This window comes from Homarus americanus, unplaced genomic scaffold (genome assembly GCF_018991925.1).
Source record: "Homarus americanus isolate GMGI-L3 unplaced genomic scaffold, GMGI_Hamer_2.0 scaffold42818, whole genome shotgun sequence".
Lineage (NCBI taxonomy): Eukaryota > Metazoa > Arthropoda > Malacostraca > Decapoda > Nephropidae > Homarus > Homarus americanus.
The window spans coordinates 391694-415000 of NW_024741585.1; the positions used below are offsets into that span (position 1 = coordinate 391694).

The 23307-nt window shown below is 39.4% G+C and overlaps 1 protein-coding gene across 9 annotated transcripts in view; it reads left to right on the forward strand.

Moving 5' to 3' along the window:
• The window catches only part of LOC121875982, a 184235-nt gene that overhangs the window by 130224 nt on the left and 30704 nt on the right, over window positions 1–23307 (forward strand). For 4 of the 9 annotated variants that reach the window (XR_006090700.1, XM_042380818.1, XM_042380825.1 and 1 more), the window contains exons 3-9: window positions 8273–8913; window positions 14118–14315; window positions 16688–16780; window positions 17859–17987; window positions 18882–18998; window positions 19896–19976; window positions 22182–22331. Coding sequence is in view for 8 of the 9 variants with exons in the window: in XM_042380818.1 (XP_042236752.1) it covers window positions 8273–8913; window positions 14118–14315; window positions 16688–16780; window positions 17859–17987; window positions 18882–18998; window positions 19896–19976; window positions 22182–22331 (1409 nt within the window). In the remaining variant the exon portion in view is untranslated. The remainder of the gene's footprint in view (window positions 1–8272; window positions 8914–14117; window positions 14316–16687; window positions 16781–17858; window positions 17988–18881; window positions 18999–19895; window positions 19977–22181; window positions 22332–23307) is intronic. The other 5 variants (XM_042380819.1, XM_042380821.1, XM_042380822.1 and 2 more) reach the window with 5 other exon arrangements.

Sequence of the window (23307 nt, forward strand, 5' to 3'; positions counted from 1 at the left end):
TATTATCAGTAATGTCTGGCCGGTATAAGGAGTTGATGCTCTTTCTTTTTTTTTTTTTAGATGCTCAGCTGCGATGGTAATTCACGTCGTTAAAATATAGGAGGTTATATTAATGTTATTTACATGTAAACTTATCTCACAGCTAAGGGAAGATAGGTAATTGGTGAAGTGTTGGGAATGGTTGTTTGTTGTGAGGGACACATGTAGCGTGGCGAGGCAGTACTCTGCCAAACAATTAAATAAATGAACCAACAGAGCGTTTGTGTTGCAGTTAACGTATTGGAAAAATTTCCAGTACATTCACATATTACCAAAAAAGTTATTTTTGGGGGAAATTTACAAAGTACTTGTACTCCAAAATGCAATTTCAAAAATGGCTCATTGGTATTTTAGACAGAATAGCCAATTACTGTGTTCGAGCTTTACTTAAAACGAAATTCGAAATGTAATGTGAGATTGTCGAGAACATGAACAGAAGGTTTGGTAGATTTCTTCGTGCATCGGGTCTCTTTGGTAGCTTATGTGAGTTGGTGTCGGGGCTCCTCCCCTGGCTGGCTACTGCAAGAGGGAGACTCTATAGTGTCAGGTCGTCCCTGTTGGTGTAGGCTTCACACTCCCCTGCACCACGCGCCACACTCCCCCGGGGTTCACACCAGTATTGGTTCAACCCAGTTTTTTGATGGCGTGTTCATCCACTTTTGTCAGTGATGGAGGCGGGGCAGGTGCGGCGTGTTTACCCAGGAGCTGCGGCTGTGACGGAGGCCCCCACCACCGGCGCCTCCCTTCTCCAACACTGTTGACACTTGGGATGTCACAGCTGAGATGTGTGTCCCGTGACGTATGAACACTGACGAGGGGTTAACTATGGCCCGTAGAGTGAAGTAGAAACCGCTCGCTGCTCCCCCTACACACACACACATGAAAAATAAAATGTTGCCTGATGGTGACAGCGCTGATAGAGTAAACAATATCTACTGCTGATTGGGTACATGAGGAGACAGTGTACTCGGCACTGACTCGACCGCCTTCACTTCTCAGCTGGTGAACTACCGATCCAAAGACCCTTAGGAAAGGAGGCGAGCTTTGTGTCCACTCAGCCTCCGCGCCTTAGACACCGCAGGTAAAAAAAAAAGGCCATTATGCCAACTACCATTTTCTAAAACAGATATTTTGTGTTCGTATAATAGTGTGATATCGCTTTTTTCCCACTAATTATATTTAACTCTGGAATATATCAACGTTGATGTGAATTAATAACTGGTAATAAGGTGTCCAGAGCCACCATGATAACTGTATAGTGTAGTGTACTCGCCTCTACCTCTTCATCGGTATAATTAAACTAATTATGTAAATTGCTTTAGTATTCTCCGTCTCAACAGGTTCATAATTAAGTAATAAAACTAATAAGCAGTTTATAAAGCAGCCCTGATTAGTCCCTCGCTCTCTAGATTTGTTTTTCTCATAAGATATAAGAACTAGCAGAAATAGTATGTTGAGAGGCGGCTGTGCCCACCCACACCTAACAGCACAACATACCTGTAGCTCAAATACTTTTCCTTGGCCAAGTCCAACGTCTGAACGTGTTTAAGCGTCGGTAAAAATATGAGCGTATAGACGAAATTCCCATGTGCTGTTAAATGCCGACACACGCCTCAGAATAGGTAAGCAGACGATACTCACACAAAAATCGTGGATGGCAGCGTGAGTGTTGCCTTTCTGTTGCCTCTGCCTTCCTCTGCATTTATGAAGTGAAAATATGTTCCGGTTAATTTCAGAAAAATTCATTTGCTTTGGCCGTAAAGGTGAGAAGTGGAATGAAGTAATGAGTATTTGAGTGTTGGGGAAAAATGCAAGGCGGGGATGGAGGGCTGACGGCAAGCGGCGCCTCACACCCTGACTTCACAAAACATGCTGCATTTTAGCCGGTGGTGAGCACTCCTGAATAGTAATGGTCTCTGCTCACTGTGCCTCTAATGTCGCCGCTTCTGAATTGAGTTGTCTGACTACATGTGTGGGGAGGAGGAGGCGTTAGTGGAGTGGAAGGGAGAAAAGGATATGAGGTGTAGAGAAGAGGGGAGGGGCCCGTGTGGGGAGTAGATACAGGTGGGGGGGTCAAAAGTAAAGTCTGGGGAGAAAGTATGGAGCGTAGACGTACGGGGGAACCAGAAGATGGTACTGGTGGGAATGGGAGACTGGGGGGAGGGCACGACCACCACCATCACCTCCACCAGCGCCACTACCACCAGCTGCCTCCACCACCACCACCACCACCAGCTGCCTCCACCACCACCACCATCAGCTGCCTCCACCACCACCACCACCATCAGCTGCCTCCGCTAACGTTTAATTACTGCCAGAGGTTGTCATGGTGATGGTTCCCCTCACCACGTCACTCTTAACCCTTAGCTGAAATCATTTCTGAACCTTAGTTAAACTTGAACCAAAAGATGGAAACCTAAACGGTACCTTGCAATATATATCACCTGAAGATTAGACACTCCAGCTTATTTCCCCTGATGATTAACCACCTTAACCTAACCACCTTAACCTAACCTAACTTTCCAGGTAGCTTGAGGGTGTTTAATAAATCACGGGAAATAAACCGGGGTGTCTTATCATCAGTTGATCCCTCGACATTAGGGAACTGAACCCAACTCTTCCTGATCGTGTTAAACCGATGGAAAAAAAAAAAATACATGAAGACAGGTAGTAAAATTATATCAGAATTCTTGTGACAACTTAGGTAACCTGGGGTCACTTGTCACCGCCGCCACTTCCGTCACCAAATATCACCAAAAGGAAGGGCGACAACCAATACTAGCGTGCAGTCATCACCACCACCAGTCACTACCGCCAGTTACTACCGCCAGTCACCACCAGCACCGTCACCACCCTCACCACTACCGTCACCACCACCATAACTCCGGCGTCCCCAACAAGTTAGCCACAACTCCACCACAATTTTTCCTCCCCTGGTGCTTAATGAGTCAAGTTTGTGAACGTGTTTCAATTATACCGAGCGGATTCTTTTGACGTTTAGATCTACGTAATTAAGTCTTTTTTATTGGCAAGTAGTCCCGACCCCGATCAAAGATTTTACATATTTTAATGGGCAGATTGTGATAAGGGTGGAAGATGAGGAGGGAGAAAGATTAACGAGTGCGTCTTTCTCGTGAGTTAGTGCGTCTTTCTTATGAGTGAGTGCGTCTTTCTCGTGAATTAGTGCGTCTTTCTCGTGAGCTAGTGCGCCTTTCATGAATTGGTGCGTCTTTCTCGTGAATTAATGCGCCTTTCTCGTGAGCTAGTGCGTCTTTCATGGATTAGTGCGTCTCATGAGTTAGTACGTCTCTCTCTTGAGCTAGAGCGTCTCTCTTGAGCTAGTGCGTCTCTCGTGAGCTAGTACGTCTCTCTCGAGTTAGTGCGTCTCTCTTGAGCTAGTGCGTCTCTCTCTTGAGCTAGTGCGTCTCTCTCTTGAGCTAGTGCGTCTCTCTCTTGAGCTAGTGCGTCTCTCTCTTGAGTTAGTGCGTCTCTCTTGAGCTAGTGCGTCTCTCTTCACGTTTCCTGCTTCCCTTTTTCTTTTTTTATCCCGCTGGAACCTTCTACCAGGATATATACAGTAGTAGGAAAACATGTCGACTTTGCATCTGTCTGTCTGTCTGTCTTCCTGTCAGTACACCACTCACACACCTTTCAGGAGCGATGGCTACCTTGTCAAATAAAAAAATAAAATACCTAGAAACAAATCCGAATGGAAAACAATCAAAAAAAATATATATACGATTTTTTTTTTAGTATTATGTCGAGTGTCGAGAAATACACATCTCCCAGTGGCTTGATTTTGAGACCAACGCTTCATATAGGGTCTGTTGGGTAGGTCGTTCGTGTTTCGTGTTAATTCTTTGGTGTTTCGTGAGAATTCGTTCGTGTTCCGTGTGAACACCCCCCTCGCCATTAATCACCATCAGTATAGGCACACAACACGCCAGACTACAGTCATCTACACTATAACACTAGAAAGTTACGGAAGCTTACATTGACAACATAAGCAGTAAATATCAGCAGTGCGTCACTCGAGAAAATAAAAGACTTAATCACCCGTTACACCAAGTCCTGCCACTGTTCACCTCACAACTCTCAGTAATTGACAAACGAGAATAGAAAATTATAATGTTCCAGCCTCTTGATTTAATGAGCCATTTGAAATCCATTCATTTAATTAGGGAGTGTTGTTGTTGTTGATTTACTGGCCGTCAACGCCTGGGTCATTACGGCCGCTGGAGTGAAGGGCTGCTGCTATTATGTAAGAATGTCGGACCATTGACTAAATGTTAGATGCATCCTGAAAGAAACGTATATATACTGATGGTGGCTGTTTGTTTTGGATTTGTTACTTGATTATGTCTGTTTGTTGATTATTTTGCTCAGGATATCGTCAGTCTGGTAGAAAGAGTCAACGTCTTGTTTAAAGACTTGTGTATCAGCGGCTAATTGATGGTGGCATAACTTACTGAACATCATCGACTTGTTGTTGTGTCAGGTGTTGATCATCGACTTAATGATGGAGGCGCCCTGTTGATGGTCGGTCGTAATGACGGCCAGTAAAACAAATCAATCAATCTGTTGATGCATGCATTATGGATACATATTTAGAATTCGTATGATAATCACAAACAAATCATGCTTTTTACGAAAGTCCAGGGGTTGGTGGAGAGTGTGTTGATGGGGATTGTGAAATGTGTTGTGGTGAGCATGGTGGAGGGCCCTGGTGTGTGGGGGAGGGCCCTGGTGTGTGGGGGAGGGCCCTGGTGTGTGGGGGAGGGCCCCTGGTGTGTGGGGGGCTGGTGTGTGGGGAGGGCCCTGGTGTGTGGTGAGGGCCATCTGTGTGGTGTGTGTGGAGGGCCCTGGTGTGTGGTAAAGGACCTTGGTGTGTGGGTGAGGGCCCTGGTGTGTGGTGGCTGGCAGGGCAGGACTCCCTCACGGCTCCTCATCGTCTTTAAAGATTCCGGACACGCCGCGCCGTCTACTGTTATTCCCAGCGGTTTAGCTGGTGCCACGACCCTCCAGCTGGTGTCGCGGCCCTCCAGGTGGTGCCGCGACCCTACAGCTGGTGCTGCAACCCTACAGCTGGTGTCGCGACCCTCCAGTTGGTGTAGCGACACTCCAGCTGCTGTCGCGGCCCTCCAGGTGGTGCCGCGACCCTCCAGCTGGTGTAGCGACCCTCCAGCTGGAGCCGCGACCCTACAGCAGGTGCTGCAACCCTACAGCTGGTGTCGCGACCCTCCAGTTGGTGTAGCGACCCTCCAGCTGGAGCCGCGACCCTACAGCTGGTGCTGCGACCCTCCAGCTGGTGTCGCGACCCTCCAGTTGGTGTAGCGACCCTCCAGCTGGTGTCGCGGCCCTCCAGGTGGTGCCGCGACCCTCCAGCTGGTGTCGCGGCCCCTCAGGTGGTGCCGCGACCCTACAGCTGGTGTCGCGGCCCTCCAGCTGGTGCTGCGACCCTCCAGCTGGTGTCACAACCCCCCAGCTGGTGCCACGACTCCCCAGCTGGTGCCGCGATCCTACAGCTAGTGTCAGTGAATATGTATCAATCTGTGTCTCCATTACGAGGCGAGATAGATACAGAGACTGAGAAATGGAGTCACATGTGGGTGGAAACAGAGAAGTGCAGATGTAAACAAACGCAGCCCGGATGTTGATTTGATACTCGACGCTGTGTTCGCTGGATGTAACACAGGGGCCAAGTGCCTCCAGGGACCTGCATCTATCACATGTTTAACCACAAGTGACAAAAATATCCCAAGAGTTTAAAACTGGTTTTGTGGAAATTAAACTTTACTCTTGGCGAGGCGAGCTTCCAAAATTGGTATGATTTCAGAGGAATTTAAATTTTCTTTTAGCTTACTTTTTTTAAGGATGTGTATAAGGTTTTATTTTCAGTCCTCGTAGAATGTACTTTACCCAGCCTCTGTTTATATTTATCTACCTCAGAGGCAGCCGAGTCTCTCACTTGTTTGTAAACATTTGTAGTTTAGGAAAATTGACGATGAGGGAGATACAGGAAAAATACATGGTGTTATAACCCGAGGGTGTGTTACCACCACCGTTCACACATTCTCCCCCTCCCCACAAACCTCTCCCCCTCCTCACAAACCTCTCTCCCTCTTCACAAAACTCCCCCTCTCCCACAAACCTCTCCCCCCCACAACCTCCCCACAAACCTCTCCTCCTCACAAACCTCCTCACAAACCTCTCCTCACAAACCTCCTCCCCACAACCTCACAACCTCTCCTCCTCACCCCTCCTCACAAACCTCTCCCCCCTCCTCACAAACCCCTCAAGTGGGTGAAGGAACCTGACGAGTGACGACCACCACCACCTCAGTCAACACTCCTTCCTGCCTGTTTTTAAAGGATGTAGGAGATGGACACAGGTGTATGAAAAGGGGGAGAAAGGGAAGACGAGTGTATGAGGGCGAAAGGGGTGGAGAAGGAGACTATTATAGGAAGAGAAGGAAGAGATGGATTTAAGAGGAGGCGACATTGGAGAGAGAGAGAGAGAGAGAGACAGATGAAGGAGGAAAAAAGATTCAGTGAGGTGGAGACACCCGGTTAGAGAGGACAGAACAGAGGGAAGCGTTACAAGGTTATCTAAAGTTTTGAAACAAGAAATTGTAAAACTGTGTTGTGACTTGTGAGTCTTGTGACAGTCCTGTCTGCCAGCCATCACTTGACTCCTGAAGCTGGTGACAGGTGGCCGACAAAAGTGATAGTCTTATGTTATAATTGATCGTGTCTTTAATGCGTTATATTTTATGCTGTATTTAGGATCGAACCTTAAAGAGGTGGTGATAGAAATAAGTTTATACTTGAGTATTGATGTCTTACAATATTGTTAACCTCTTTGTTTAGTCTGTTAGTCGTTGGGTGGAGAGATAATGGTGTTTTACCTTCTACAGCTATTATTATTATTATTATTGTTATTATTATTATTATTATTATCATTATTATTATTATTATTATTATTGTTATTATTATTATTATTATTATTATTATTATTATTATTATTATTATCATTATTATTATTATTATTATTATTATTATTATTATTATTATTATTATTATTATTAACCCAAACTGATGTGAAATTCCAAAAGGTAAAAAACTGACTTGATTACCAGAGTAGCCATGTCGTTTTCTAACCTTTTAAATGTGGTGGCAAACGGGGGCGCTTGGCGGGGGGGGGGGGCCTCTTTGTTCTTCTTTAATGGTAAAAAGTTTCCAGAAGGAGGTAAGAGTGAACCTGTTCCCCGAGGAAAACATTACCTTAGAGAGAAAGTTTTTTGTTACTTTTAACAAAGCGAGATTTTGCTAGAGGTTAGGTTAGTTTAGTTTGGGTTAGGTTAGGTGAGCTTGGATTGGGTTAGGTTAGGGTAAAATCCAAACCAAAAATTTCGCGTTCGTTTTATTTTGAAAACAATTCGCCTTTCGTTTTCTGAGCCCAAACAGATACATTACTCGTCTCCATTCCTACGCGTAGCTGATTCTCGCCTAGTGCGACCCCAATTCACTGAGCTGTGAAAGGGCACCTGTGTTTGAAATGTGAAGGCAGTCTGATGCAGTACCTCCCACACTACCTCCTTTTATCTTGAAGGGTTAATAGACAGATGCTGCTGACTGGTTATCAGGTCAATTCGACTTGCATGTTTTTTCACTGTAGCAATACATGTCACTTTACTTTGTTCATTAAAGGAAAGTTTGGTAAATATTCGTTCATTGGGCTGTTCTCAGTTTTTGGTTTGGGAATATATATATATATATATATATATATATATATATATATATTTTTTTTTTTCGGTGTTTTACTCAATTCTGACCTTCATTTCTTGTGCAAATTAGAGGTGTTTGCAAAAAAATACCATCTTCATTTTTAACAAAAGGATAATTTGCACAAAAATGGAGGTCAGATTTGAGTAAAACACAAAAAAAAATAAAAATAAAACACACAAAAGAAAACCTATTCTCATACCAAAAGAACCAACCTATCTAACCTAACCTAACCTAACCTACAAGGAGGAGGAGAAAAGGAAGACATAACTGAACTCTTTAAGTAATGAGTATAACCTCAGGTAAACTTGGCGGGAACCTGCGGACAGCCAATGGACGAACATGAACCAAGAGTTTTTATTTTAAAGGCAAATATTTTCATGTATATATGATCTTATTTTTTGACAATTCTGTACAGTTCCTTAATGGATGCTTTTCTCATGTTACAGATGTCAAAGTGGGAGAAAGTCTACCTCGCCGACCAGATCCCAACGCCCCTAACTCCTCTGGTCAACAGGGATCTGCACACACCCACACCCACCCACATGCCCATCACAAGTACCAGCATCACCCACATGCCCACCATCAGAACTACCAACACCACCCTCATCCTCACTCACAGAACCAATACCACCATTATAAGAGTGACGACTTACACGGCAAATATCAAATATATCCTGGGCAGAATTACCAAAGTAATGGGCCTTACACTAATTATCACGGGAGTTCTAACTACCCTCACAACTACCCGGAGGATAATGTTAACTATCCTAATAACTTTAAACAAGCTCACAACCGGCCTCCAAATTACCAGGAGAGCCAGCAGACACTCACAGCCAACCCTAACACCCTCAATGGTCACCGTGCCAGAATGAACGGCACCTACGGACCCAGCCACTATGACTTCCAGGACTACCATAACTTCAAGAACCACCAACAGGACTACAAGAACCATCAGCAGGAATACAAAACGCAGGATTATGGTACTTATGGCACTCATGCTCGTCACCACGACCAAAGACTCAATGGTCGAGTACCCAATGACATCCACCAACAACAGTATTCAGACTCTGAGCTCACCGTTTCTAAAGTAAGTCACTGGTCTTTAACTCTGTCTGGGTCTATGTGGTTGTCATGTTGGTAAACAAATTAAGGTAATCAATATTCATGGGCAGATGTGTTGATCCAAAATTATCACAGTCTGGTACTTGCTGTCTGGTGTATGAACGAGTAGGACTGTGTGGTATTGTGGTATTCCTTTAAATAATTATTGTTTGTTTGGGTATGTATGATTATGGTGTATGTGCATACTTAATGGGCATTACGCCTTGGGAGCATAAGTGCAATTTTGCTTGAACCAGTAGTTTTGCTATGGGGTTGGGGACTTCTTAGGGTAAACCTCTGTACAGTAGCTTGGATTTTGGAATAATTTTTGGCCATGAATTTTGCTTGTGTTTTATTTGTAATGCACATTGAATTAAATAGATAGTAGCAACTAAAATATTAGAGCATGTTTATTTCAATCTAATTAGTTATTTTAGCTTAGAAAATATTATATAATAATTATTACATAACTAGGGCATGAAATACTATTTAACTAAACTAAGTAAACTACAAAAACTAAATAAATTATGTTAGATCTATTTATTGACAGGTAGTGTGTTGACATATTTGTATGACCATTTTCCCCCTTCCGGCAGAAACATATTGACCAGTGGACGAAAAAAATCATAATTTATTTGTTTAAACCCACTAACAAAACTAAAGTGTAAGGTTGTAAATGTTTAGTATTGGGGATGTAATCTGGCTGGTGAGCAAAGTTAATTACATTCCACTGGTCTGAAATTGCCAGAGGAAAGTGATGAGCTCGACTCTGCCTCTGTACCTCCCTGAGTGCTGAACATTTCTGTGTGATTCTTCAATTTGTTGACCTAATAGAAAAAATAGTTTGTGAGAGGAGTCATTGTGCTGCGGAGTGGGAAGGGTAGTTATTGTCCCTCACGTGTATTGGCAGTCCTCAGGTTGGACGCTCTGCCCCAGGATAAATTTCTCAATTTCATGGCGGAGTCAAAATGCGGTCCGACTACCCAAATGTAGCCAAATATAGCCGGAATGAAGTCAAATAATGGTCCTACATGAATAAATCGGACTGATAATCACTTCTCTACTAGTATTTGGTGTCAGAAAGTCACAAAAAATTGGAAAACTTACTTTAATCTGAATTAATAGATCGCGTGCATGTACCGACGGAGCGAGGAATTACCCAAATGTAGCCAAATGTAGCCGCAATAAATTCAAATGATGGTCGTACAAGCGTAATTCGGGCTGTGAATCACTTCTCGATTATTATTTGGTGTCATAAAGTAAAAAAAATTGGTAAACTTAATTTAATCTGAGTTGTGTTGGGTTAGGTTGGGTTAGATTAGATTAGATTAGATTAGATTAGATTAGATTAGATTAGATTAGATTAGGTACATGCACTTGATCTATTAACTCAGATTAAACTAAGTTTACCAACTTTTTGTGACTTCGTGACACCAAATACTAGTCGAGGTTAGGTTAGGTTAGGTACATGCACTCGATCTATTAACTCAGATTAAATTAAGTTTACCAATTTTTTGTGACTTTGTGACACCAAATACTAGTCGAGAAGTGATTGGCAGTCCGATTTATTCATTTGGGTAATTAGTTGGACCGTAGGATAGTGTGGGCCTTACTGTGCTGGCTGTCCCAAGCAGTGCTTTTAGGTCGGTGTGTAAGATAGTGTGGTGGATAGGATCTTCACATGTTTTTATAGCTTGTCTGCTGTGCAAAGTATGGAACTTCCCTTCTCCTTAGCAGGGAACAGCTGTTAAGTTAATTTGTTTCAACTGGCCCCCCCCCCCTTACAGCAATGTGTTGTACTACAAGTCATTAACTACTGTTATTACAAATCATAGATTGTCACTTTATATCCTCACACTCCCCCGCCATCTCTTGCTTGTTTTACAGTATCTAAATTCAGTTTCAGCCTTTCCTATTCCCCCTGGTCTACTGCAGCACCATCAGGAGGTTCCTCTGGGGACTTGACTGACAGAGTGGTGGGGTCAGTGGTCCTCCACATACTTCCACCACTCAAGAGACCATGACCTTTCCTTTTTCTAAAAGTGGTGAAATTTACCAGTAGCTGTTTTTACTTCCGTCTTCTTTTTTGCACCATTTATTTTTACTATAGAGGATTATAGTTTGTGTTTTTGCCTTTTATACTGTACTGTATAAAATACAAGTACTGTTCCTTATACTGTACAGTACCTTAAAGAATTTTGTTGTATCAAAGTTAATGTCTCCTGTCTCTAGTAACCAAATACATACAGTACATTACTGTATGTAATAAGCAACTTAACAAGAGGCCAGTCTCATTCTTTTGCTTAGTACAGTACAGGTTCTGTACAGTATCATGTCCAGACTCAATGGTTTACCTGATACATTCCACAGTATCAATAAGTTCAATGTTACCAGTGAAGAGGTATGTTTATAGTGGCGCTCTAAAGGTTTTTTTTTTTTTACACACACACAGGGATTAGCCCACCCGGACATAGGTCACTGACCCACATCGGGCCCTGGGGGGCGAAAATATAATAATAATAATAATAATAATAATAATAATAATAATAATATAATAATAATAATAATAATAATAATAATAATAATAATAATAATAATAAATAATAATAGTCATAATAATTCATAATAAATAAAATTTATGATAAAACAAACAAAAATAAAATAATAAAATAATGATGATAATAATACAGTAACTGTAATAATAATAATAATTTTAATAATAAAGAACTATAAATACAAAAATGAAAAAAAAGATCAAAAGTGAGAAATGATATATGTATGTTGTGTTGTCAATGGTAAGAGAAACAATTGAGACCCTGTAATTGCGTGTAAATGAAGCAGAAAGTCAGATCAGCGACCTGGGACTTGGTCACAATTTTCGTGATGCCATATGGCAGCAGGGTCTACCATTAGACAACACATTATGCTTCCAATATCTTCCCAGGCAGTAGTACCTCCCTGTTTGGTAGCTGCCTTCCACTGCAAAGTTTCCATCTCCTTGTTGGCCCAGTGTCATTTTTATTCAAAATTTACTTTTTGGCATTGTGTGTGGTAGGGAAGAAGAAACTGGAGGTCTGTTTTTTTTTTTTAAGTAGCAGATCAGCTCAGGCTAGACTACAGGAAACTTGTGACCTGTTCCATTGCATAAAAACACAAGATAGACGACTGAAGAGAATTAAGGTATTTTTCTTTAAGTTGCCAGAAACCACAATGCCGGGCTAGTGAAGTGTAGAGAGTAGAGCTCAGTTGTATCTCAAGCTTTAGGAAATGGCAGGTGAGGGTACGTAATGAAAAAAAAAAAAAAACAGAAAAAGGGGGAGAGGTCGTATAGAAAATTAGGAATTCAATTGGGATTTATTGTAGACTTACGGGAGATATGTGTGGTTGATGCAGAAAGTGACAGACCAGAGGTTATGTTCAAGTAACTAGGGAAAGGTGCAGTTATATAAAAGAGGCTGGAAAATACAGGTTAAGGTTAGCTCGGATAACATAGGTTAACATTATGACATAAGTCTTGACTTGCATGACCATATTGCCCACCACCAGAGGTCACTGTTTTGGAGGTGTTAATGTTATTTTTCACCAGAACCATAGATGTCCTCCCCTCTCTACCCCTTACACAGAGTATAAACATGATTCATTGGAACCAAGATGCCATTTTTCCTTTGTAAAATACTGAAAGATCTTTATGAGTAGTAGGGTAAGAAAGTTGTCTTTGTTTTGTCAGTTTGTATTTGGCTGTCTTGGTAAAATGCATTTAGCTGTTTTGGTGGTATGTTAGTGGCTGTTATGGTGGTATGCATTTGGCTGTACCTGATCCAAAAGTATATATTTTTAGCCAGAGCTTAGCTAATGTGTTCTTGAGTCTTATAGCATTGCATTTTAGTTGTGGCTGCCTCTTTTGTATTTCAGTGAGCTCTGGCATTATATTTTAACTGGAGTGAAGGTGTGTGACTTGGCAGATTTGGTGAGCCAGGTTTTTCTTAATGCAGTGGGCTGTATTGTAGTGAAGTTTACATGCTCAAAAAATAAAGAGAAATGCTGCTCAGCACGATAGAATATTGCAGTTACTATCCATCCCATACTGCATGAAACGTAGCATAATAGAGCATTGTCGACTGAGTGAGCTCACAGAATGCCAGTGAACGGCTTTCAAGCATTAAGCTGTAGCTCATGCCATATACCCTGAGAGTGACTTGAGAATTTGGTGACCAGGATGTTATAAGAAACAGACCTTTTCACTATAAGAGTGGTAAACTGATCACTTGTATAATTTTTCACCAGAACGTCTCCCCTACAATATGTTTGTTAACTCCAAAGACTAATCCTCCCTTTAAAGAAACTGAATCCAACATCATCTGGCACTGAATTCCCACACACTGTCTAAAGACAAAGAGGTTGTGTGAATGGGTTTGTATATGTCCATGGGTGTGCATGTGCTCCTGTGTACAGTACAGTATAATTGTTTGCATATATGTGTGTTGACAATGTGCTTGCCAGACTTGTGTTGGTGAGTGCTTCATTTCCTCATAAATGTGGGCAATATTGGTGTTTTGTGCAGGACAGGTTTAACTCTAGCCCAACTGCTTAGCACCATCAGCATCCACACCTACACTGGGAAACACATGAGAAATAATGTGTTGGAGAAAAGGGATGACAAAAGATGTGTAAGAGGGAGAAGGTAGAAAGGGTGAGGAACACTTGATGACAGAGGTGTGATACATGTGTAAAGAGGATGAAAGACACACGTTTGGTGGCCGGTATTTGTATGTGAAAGGTTTGTGCCATAGCATGTGTTGTATGTGTACTTGTGTGATTGTTTACTGAAAAATGTTACACTTGATGACTTAAATGTCAAGTGTGTGCATGATTAGTGGAAGGGGATACTAACCAGGGTATTCATATTTTGTGTGAATGCAAGAATAGTTTGTATGTATTGACATGATTATGAGTGCAGTGTATGTGAGTGTGCATGTGTCTGTATACGTGTTAGGTAGTGTGCGGGGACTGATGGGTTGTGGTCCCCCTGTGCAGCGTCGGGCTCGACGTGCCCTGAGCGGGCGGGAGGGTGGTGGGGAGCGTCCGGCTTCCCTCCACACCACGCCGCAGCACACCTCCTCCACCACTACTAACACCGTCCCGTACTACCACCACCACCACCATCATCATCACCACAACCTCCACCACCAGCACCAGCAGTCAGTAGCAGCAACGACAGCGGCTGCGGTACAAGAGAGCGTAGAGGTGCGGGGGCTGCAGGGAGTAAGCGCAGGGGAGCTGCTGGGCAAGACTCATGAGGAGTTGGTCTTGTTGCTCATTCAGCTACGGCGACATCACTCGGCGCTACAGTCAGCCAGACACCATGCTCGCCTTGAAAGAGACTCCCAGGTACGCCCCCTCGCCGCCCATGCCACAAACTCCACCCGTATGTGCCCCCTCCCCCCCCGGTGGTGTGTGTTCTTCCTCTGGGGGACAAACGACAAATTAACCCGACTAATCGACGCTCAGGGCACTGCTAACCACCTAATCACAGATACTGGTCACTGGTGTTTTTTCTAACAGTCTAACCTCACCATATGACACGACAGGTTAGCGTCGGCATAGTCTCTCACTGAAAAAAAAATATTTTATGCTAGGAACTCGTAAGATAAGATGTCTTTCATGTATTTAATTTGAAAGCTAATTTTTTGCATTGTTATGTGTATGTCCCAATGACTGTATTGCTTGCAACAGAACTTTCTATATTTTTCATTGTCATCTTAATCAAAAGTGCTTCCCTTCGTGTATATGTTTACTTTATTTTGCTTCATTTTGGCTTTTTTCCCATGTTGCATGGCTTCTGTCATCAAATGTACTGTAGTTGCATGATGTAAAATATGTTAGTGCATGCTATCATCTTTTGTATTTCATTAGCCAGATTTTTTTTGTAAGCTGTTATTACACCATTAAATGTAGACAATCCTAAATTGTAGCAGTAAATGTAATAAAATAAAGCTAATTAATGTATAAATAGTTGTACAGTAGTGTTTAAAGTATGCCTTGCAAGTTTCAGACCCATACCGCTTCTTAGCAATAGCCTTAACCTCAGGTATGGCTGAGGGGCCCAACAAGATGTATTATGTTTTTTGAAGCTAAAAGTGGGTTGACTATCAATGCACAGTAATCTGGTTCCTTGGCATAAATACCTACACTTATCTACAGTCAGAAAAATTAAGATTTCCTCTTGAACCGTCATCAGCAAGGGGTACCTGGTAATCTGATGAGAACCTGAAAGTCCACAGGTAATTGTACAGTACCATCCCATTAATAAGACAAGGATCAAACATACATTGGTTTTGCACTTCTGTTATATCTCAGGGAATGTATTTATGAATATTGGTAGAAAATCATCACAGAATGCAATAGACTATGCAGCATGGAGAGCTGCCATCAGGTAATCACAACTAACCAATACAAGTGTTAAAAATAGCCATAAAACATTGATGATGACGATGATGATTGTCTCAGTAATTCCTAAACGTTTCCTCTTGAAAAATTGGTAAATTTGCACTTTTCAGAATTGCAAGACCTTTCTAAGTGTTAGAGTCTGTAGGTATTTTATTGATATTATTTGGACATACATTTACTGAGATACTTACCGGTAATGGATAATGTTTTGATGGTGGTTCAAGATGGAGTCTAAAATTGTTTGACTATAGATTCACTGAGCAATCAAAAGTCAGAGAACCAGACTACTGGTATAGATGCTTTGGGAAATCTAGTCAGCTGCTTATTTTTCTGAATATTTGAGATTTGAAGACATTAATGAACCTATATTTATATTATAAACAAATATTCATGAATGCTTGCCATTATAACCAGTGAAGTAATGCTTGAATTACTGCATTAAATTAATCTAGAATAAGAAGAAATTTTAGTGCATGAATGATCATTTTAGTTTTGCTGATGCTGTATGTTGGCTACATCGAGTAACTTATCCATTAACTGTAAAGAAACGTAAAGAAAGCCAACTGACGATAATATAACTTAGAGCACACAGTCATTTCATGTACTGTACTGAACAGCAGCTTAGGCAAGAAGATAATCTTACAGGACTCTTCTTGTAAGACTTTCATATTGAAGAATAGTAACTATTACAATAGGTAAGCTGCTGTTACTGTGGCACCACTTGATACTATATCACTTACAATTACTGTACAGTTCTCAGCCATATTTATGTTAGAACGAATATGTCCAGGTTTGTTGCAGAGTAAATCAGTGAATATCATTTAATTGATCACTTCAGTCAGGACTCATGGACTGTTTCATAGTTAAGATAATATGATTTATTCCAATTTGCATGCATTTTCATCAGAAGAATTTTACCAGTATAGAATTTGAATATGTTTATCAAGCATTTTGTAAATTTTAGAATGAATTTGTCTACTGCTGAACATGAACAGGTATTCTAAGTCATAAAAAGTTAAAATTGCATTATCTACTTAATTTTGCTCAGAACAAAAATAAAGATTATATTATAGCCTATGGTGAAAATTAGTTCCACACATTGAATAAAGAAGTTTGGAAATGTGTAAATATAATATGTTGAAGATTTGCAGTGTGGAGGTTTACAGATAGTTACCATAATGGTTTCAGAGTTGGTGGGCTAATTTCATAGTATTCCTGGGGATGTAGGAAAAAAAAATCACTTCTCTAGAGCTATCACCATATTAGTGTGTTCATCCACCACTGTAGTGACTTAGACTGATGCACTATCTCAGGCTCGTCTTGCACAACTGGATGGGGAGCACCGTGAGGAACACCTGCGCCGCCTCGCTAGCCTCAATCACCACCTCCATGACCTAGACAAGCAGGTACAGTTATCAAATCTTTCATATTATCAAAATCTTAACACTTTCTGGGAAGGTTGTGTACCCTCACATGAATTTGGATACCAAGGATTTTTTGTGGTGGTCCGATATATCACGACCCTTAACCTTCCCAAATGTCTCCTCCCTCTGACCTACACCAGTGTCTTCAGGGAAAAGTCAAGGCTGCTCTATCTCATCATTTACCATTCCCTAAGTGATATTGTCTTTAGATTTTCATTACCACATAATTTTCTAACCTTATGATTCATTCTTTATTCACCATTCATTGTTAAATCTTCACCCATATATGTTACTACACTTGACTGCAGCATTACCCATTAATATTTTGTTACTTCACTTCTCTCACTGTACTTACCTGGGAATAGATTCTTGTTATATCAAATTTACTTGACAAACAGGCAACTTATGAATTGATATTTAAATGAGTAAGCTCCGCTGATGAAATTTGTTCGAGTGTTTTTCTTCCATATCTCTTCATATCAGCATCTCTACATTTATTTTTTTTAAATTTACACTCCAGTTCTCAGCCAGTTACTCCAGATTTGTCTTGGCGTTTTACCTTCACACTTGTTCATACTAATTTCTTCACCTCTCTCTGTTTTCTGTTAACGTCACCTCTACTGTATATATTTTATTACCCCCCACATTCATTGACAAACAAACTAGCTTAGATATCATGGATTCCTCATACATGTACAAATACTTTTCATTCCTTTGATTTATTTAGTTAACTTTAGTCTGCCCTGAAGAATCAAAATTTTGTGAAAACGTTACCTTTATTTATGTTTAAAATAGACTCCATTCAGATACCCAGAAGTTCATGTCAAAGTTTTTAATGTATTCACAAATACTGTATAAGATATGAGTAATTTTGTCTTCAAATTCAAGAAATAAAGTACTGTACTACATTTTAAAAAATATGCTCATAAATAACATTGAATATTGATTATGATTGTTAGGAATTACTGAGTGCTGTATAAGGTCGGGCAACCTATTTTGTTAATACATTTATCGGATATTGTCATAAATTTTGTTTCTTACAAAATATTATTTTTCTAAGCAGTATGAAATGGGTAAACCATTGATCAACCTGGTGGACAATATGGTCAAACTTGGATCTCTATATCGAGGAGGAGACTCCAAACTTGTTGCCCAACATGATCCTAGGCGGACTCGTTCATACTGTCCGGTAAGTCTAGTGTCACCATGTATTTACACTTCTTTTAAATTAATTTTAGTAACCTAGCCACTGTATATTGATGTTCAGCTGCAGGAACCAACTTCTGTGGTGTGTCTTCCTTGTGTCAGTGCACATTCATATTTAATGCCTTGCAAAATAAACCCTGAACAGTTGGTATCATTAGAATGACATTACCTGTATGCACTGTTGTCCAGTACAGTACTATTGTAGATCTTTTAGGAATGTTAAGCTTAATAAGAATTATTTTTAATATGGTACTGTATGTAGATGTTAATACATACACAGTAAATTCTTCTTTAAGGTACAACAGTTGGTCTACAGGTTATTGACACTGTGATTTTTATTATTATCATAATCTTTGTTCTAAACATTTATAATTTTTTCACCTGTGTTCAGTTGAACCAAGAACCTAATCCTCTTTTTCCATTGAGCTAAGGTTTCTGCATTTGTGGGGGGTTTTGAGAACCTAACCACAGCAAATATTGAGGGTGTTTTGTATATACAGTACTGTACATATAAAATATTAATGCTGTTAAGCAGAGAAGCTCCATGTAGTCTATATCCATTCTTGTTACCTGTTATAAATGCAGTTTCATGCACTAGTTCAGTAATGATTTTATTCTGTACTAGGTTCCTCATTTAAACACTGATTGTATTCAGTCTTCAAGAAATAGCAGAAATTTAATATAAATACATGGACAGTATTTGTTTTTGTTAATTTTAGCAAGAGTTGTTATTTTCAGTGGTTTTATTACATTATCAAACTTCTTGACAATGAAAATATTTTCTTCAACTGAAATTGCTTGTTGTAAATATATGTGTAGTACTGTATCTGTAGATTGAGGCAGTACTGTACATTGACTTTTATGATCATCTTAACAGGCAAATGGCTATGATTCACTTCAGTTCTCAAGGAGAATACAAGAAAGGAGAATAGTAGCAGAAGATTTACAACTGCAGGAGTATGAGTTGGCGGCAGCAGACCAGGATGATCTTGAGGTAGGTATAGGGAAGCTTCTCTAGTCTTTGCTTGACTAGTGTGGATGACTCATGTTGTAACTGCATTTCCCGTCAAATCTCATTTAATATAATCTCAGAAAATAAGATAAAATGGCAACTTGGGATTTATTGGATTTTTTTTTATTATAACCACTTTTGGATGGAGTATAATGTCTCCTTATATGGTTAAGTAGTTTTGATTCTATTTTATGCTGATTCCTTAACCCTTAAGCCTCGGGTTAGGGTGCTGCTGGCAGTCCTCGGGGATAAATCGAGAAAAAATCAACTTAAAAAATAAATAAATGAATAGATAAATAGGTGGACGTTATGGAACGTTACCCGGGGCACGCTGGTCGGATGTTCTGGAACGTCACCCAGGACCTAAGGATTAAGACTGGGATGCTGCATATATTGATATTCTGAAGATTAGTAACTCTAGAAATGCACTTTCCGTACTGTTTTTCAGTTTTGTTTCATCAGCAGATGTTCTTCCAGTTCCGTTTATTTTTACTTCATAATAGTTGTCAAGGATACAACAACTAATAATCCAGGAACAGTTTCCCAATACATACAGTATAGTTCCTGAGAGAAAGATGTTAACGGGGTAGTCATAGATCTTAAATAAGAAATTTCAATTGTAACTGAGGTTAAATTGAGGAGATTTGAGTGTATGCAGAGTTGAATATTTAGTTCCATGTTTATTGTTTGTATCAGTCTAGTAGCACTGTAAGTAAAAAAAGTTCATATAGTTTTACAGACATGCATTGTCACTGAGTTATTACGTGGTGTATGTATGTTGTCATTAAATAAGGAGAGTATCATTAAGAAGACTATTTAATTGCTGCATCATTTGCTAATTAAGAAAAGTGATATGATACAGTAACATTAAACTTGCAGGGAAAAGTGATGCAATTGTATAAGTTGGACAAGAACCTACATCAAGAATCACTGACCATTCAGAGCTTGCAGAGAGAGAAGGTTCGAACACTGTATATCCTTCATTCCTAGATTGACGGGACCTTTAACTATTCCTCTTTTGGGTATCAGAAGATTATCTTTGTTAGATTCTGGGTCCTTTTTGGTGCTTTGTGTTGGTTAAATGTGAGGTTACTGGGCAGTGCAGGCACTTAAAGGATTTTCATGGAGGTACACTAGTTAATTATTAATAAAAGAGCAAAACCCTTTTGAAATATCCTTAAAGTGGTGTATTGTCCGAAGCACTGATTACATCACGCTACTAGTAGCTAGCAGTGTCTCAGTGACTGTTCACCTCACCACTTCTGCTTCTGTATTTAACTGTAAATATGCTATCTTTAACCTTGAGTCATAAATGTATGAAACTTTATTTCCCCAAATTTTGGATGGGTAAATAAACCTTGTACATTATTAACCAAAGGCTCAAAGAAGCACATTTTGAGATAAACTCTCGAGCAGTATTTTTACTAATAGCAACCCTGTATGATATTTGGAGTAGAGTTTATTGAAATGATCTTGGATTTAGAACACAGTATTAAAAATATTCTGCAATAGTATTATAATTGTATTATTTAAAATTATTTTGGGTGGTGTGCAATTAACACGAAAATTGTATTAATTTCACACTAAATCTTCACTTTTGCTGTTGCTAATATGTACCAAGATCATATTTGATAATCTTATGCTGACTCCCAGATTGTTTCTTTAAACAAATTTGCACTGGACATTGGACAACTTCACAAATCTTGTTTTTATTATGCCTAATTTTTATGATTATATTTTGTAAAGTATAATTTGGATTTTCAGTGAATTCAGAAGCACTTAGAATGGCTTTATTATATTTTGCAAAAGGAACAGTTATAGTAGAACTTCAACTCTCACAAGTAACTTTTTATTTTTCAAAAAACATTTAGACTGTATTGATAAGATTTATAAAGTATAGTACAGTAGTTGAAGAGTGCTTTCTTCTATTTTGAAGTTCAGCTAAAACTTTAATGCAATAATCTGGTTTTCTGAATTCTCTACGGTCTTATATGTTTACAGACATTATCATTATCAAAAATTTACCCAAATTTTTGCCTTTACTGTACTGTGCATTTACCGATAAGTGACATTATATGTTCTTATTGCATGTCAAAAGTTATGGTGAATTATTAATGTCCAGAAGAATTAGTGTTTTATAATTATTTCAGTTTGTTTATACTTTTTTGAATGATGTATATGAGCTGTGTTAATCTGGAAAGTGGTATACATAGTATAAATTAGATTAAGTGTGTGTGTGTGTGTGTGTGTGTGTGTAGCTGTATTGAGTGTGTATGTGTAGCTGTATTGAGTGTGTGTACTTGTGTGTAATTCATTTCTGTACAGTATACACATTCTTATGTAGATAAACTTTAAGGGAAGTAATTAGTTTTGCTTCATTAGTCCAAGAAGTAAAATAGATCTTTCAATGCATTCAATAGCATAACTAGCCACCTGCATGAGGTAACAACTTAAAATTGTAACAATACATTACTTCACAAACTTACCTATTTGCAACTCTGGTTTATTGTGTATTGCATTGCATGGCCTTGGGTTGCTTTAGTTGGTTGAGTGATGCTTTTTGTGCATCTTTGTAGAAGCTTAATGCTGCCCATTGAAACTTTTGAACAACCTTTTCATTTCTATTTGACAATAGTTTGTCCTCCATTGTTTAGTTTTGTTACCTTGGTAATTGCTTTTTCATGCACACATTTATTTAAGAAATGAACTTTATATTCTTTGCTGCTTAGATTTTATAAACATTATTATACTATACAAAAAGAATTGCACAAATAAGACACTGGTCGTTTAGTAGAAGGTAAATCAAGACAATGAAACAAGACCCTAGCTTTGCCTTCCAGTGTAGTATTGGCCTTGCATTTTATTTTTTCGTGCATTTAAGTTGCAAGATATCAGCATCTTCATGATCAAAAAGCTTCAGTACCCAGAATGTAGGATGATTTGGTAAGATATATACTGATGAGCTGAAAAGATGCACACACTTTCTAATATCAATTCCCAGTCACATTGTTCCAAGATCACTTAAAAGATAGCAGGTTAATAAATACTGCTACTTTTAGTATCCACAATTGGCTGAAAAGATACTTGAGGAAGTAGTGAGGCTATCTTTTGGGCTGTCAGTACTGTTAAAAGAGCTATTCTAAGCCCATTGACTCTCCACCATAGGAGATGCTGGAGCGCACCCTAGTTAATCTCCACTCCAAGTCTCATGGAGCAAATGAAGGACCAGTAGAGCTTGAACGCAGAAAGAAACAGAGAAGACATTTGGAACATGAGCTTTCCAAACTTCGTGCTCACCTTGCTGTTTCTGCAAGGGTGAGTTTACTCATGGCAATATATTGAGGATTATGGGATTTTGATAATGTACTGATTTGACAGGACATTAAAATTCAGATAAAATGACTTTTCAGTTCTATTTTGTCTAAACACAAAGCTCATTTGTTGAAAAAATTATATACAAGTCTGTCAAGAAATGTATCTGATATGAGACTGTTTCGACAGTACAGTATTAGCATGCACTTCATTAGTACGGTAATGTGGGTATTAATATGGATTTCAAATTGGGAATAGAATTCAACAGTAATTTATAATTTAATAACTAGAATGTATCTATGGTGAAGGCTTAGAGTTATGTTCAGGAGGTGCACTGTCAGCAATTAATACATTTGTAATGCAATCGTTATCATGGTTCTTACATAAACTTAACTTTGTATGATGTGTATATAATGTTACTCCTTTTTGTTGGAAAATTTTTCAATATTTCATCCATTATACCAAGAAGGATGAATGTAGACTGAACCTGAAAGATGTTGCTGTGTTGTTCAGTATTGTATAACATAAGTATTGTATGGTGAAGTGCACCTCTACAATAAGGTCATTTAGTGTAGAGTTACCACTGGTGTTAAGAGAAATTGATTTGGAATTAATTATGCAGTAAAAATATTTTTTGTTTGATTTTGTAGTTGAAATATATTGCAACCCAAGCCATGCATATATAACTAGAAAAAGGCAAGTTAATGATGAGACTAATGCATGTTAGATTCGGTTGTTTGCCCAAGGAAGGAATGCTCTTTTTTCCAGGGTAGGCTCAACATTGAGGTATGTAAAACTAAGTGTAACAGCACAGTAAGGCTTGAGTGTAGAAGAATATCTATAGTGTGCTTACATAATCAACTGCACTCATTACTGTAATTTTGTTTGTTGATAGCACTAAGTAATTCTGCAATCAAGAGGTTTTGACATATATAAGTGTGTGTGTGACCATTTTCTTTTCTTTTTTATTCAACATAAA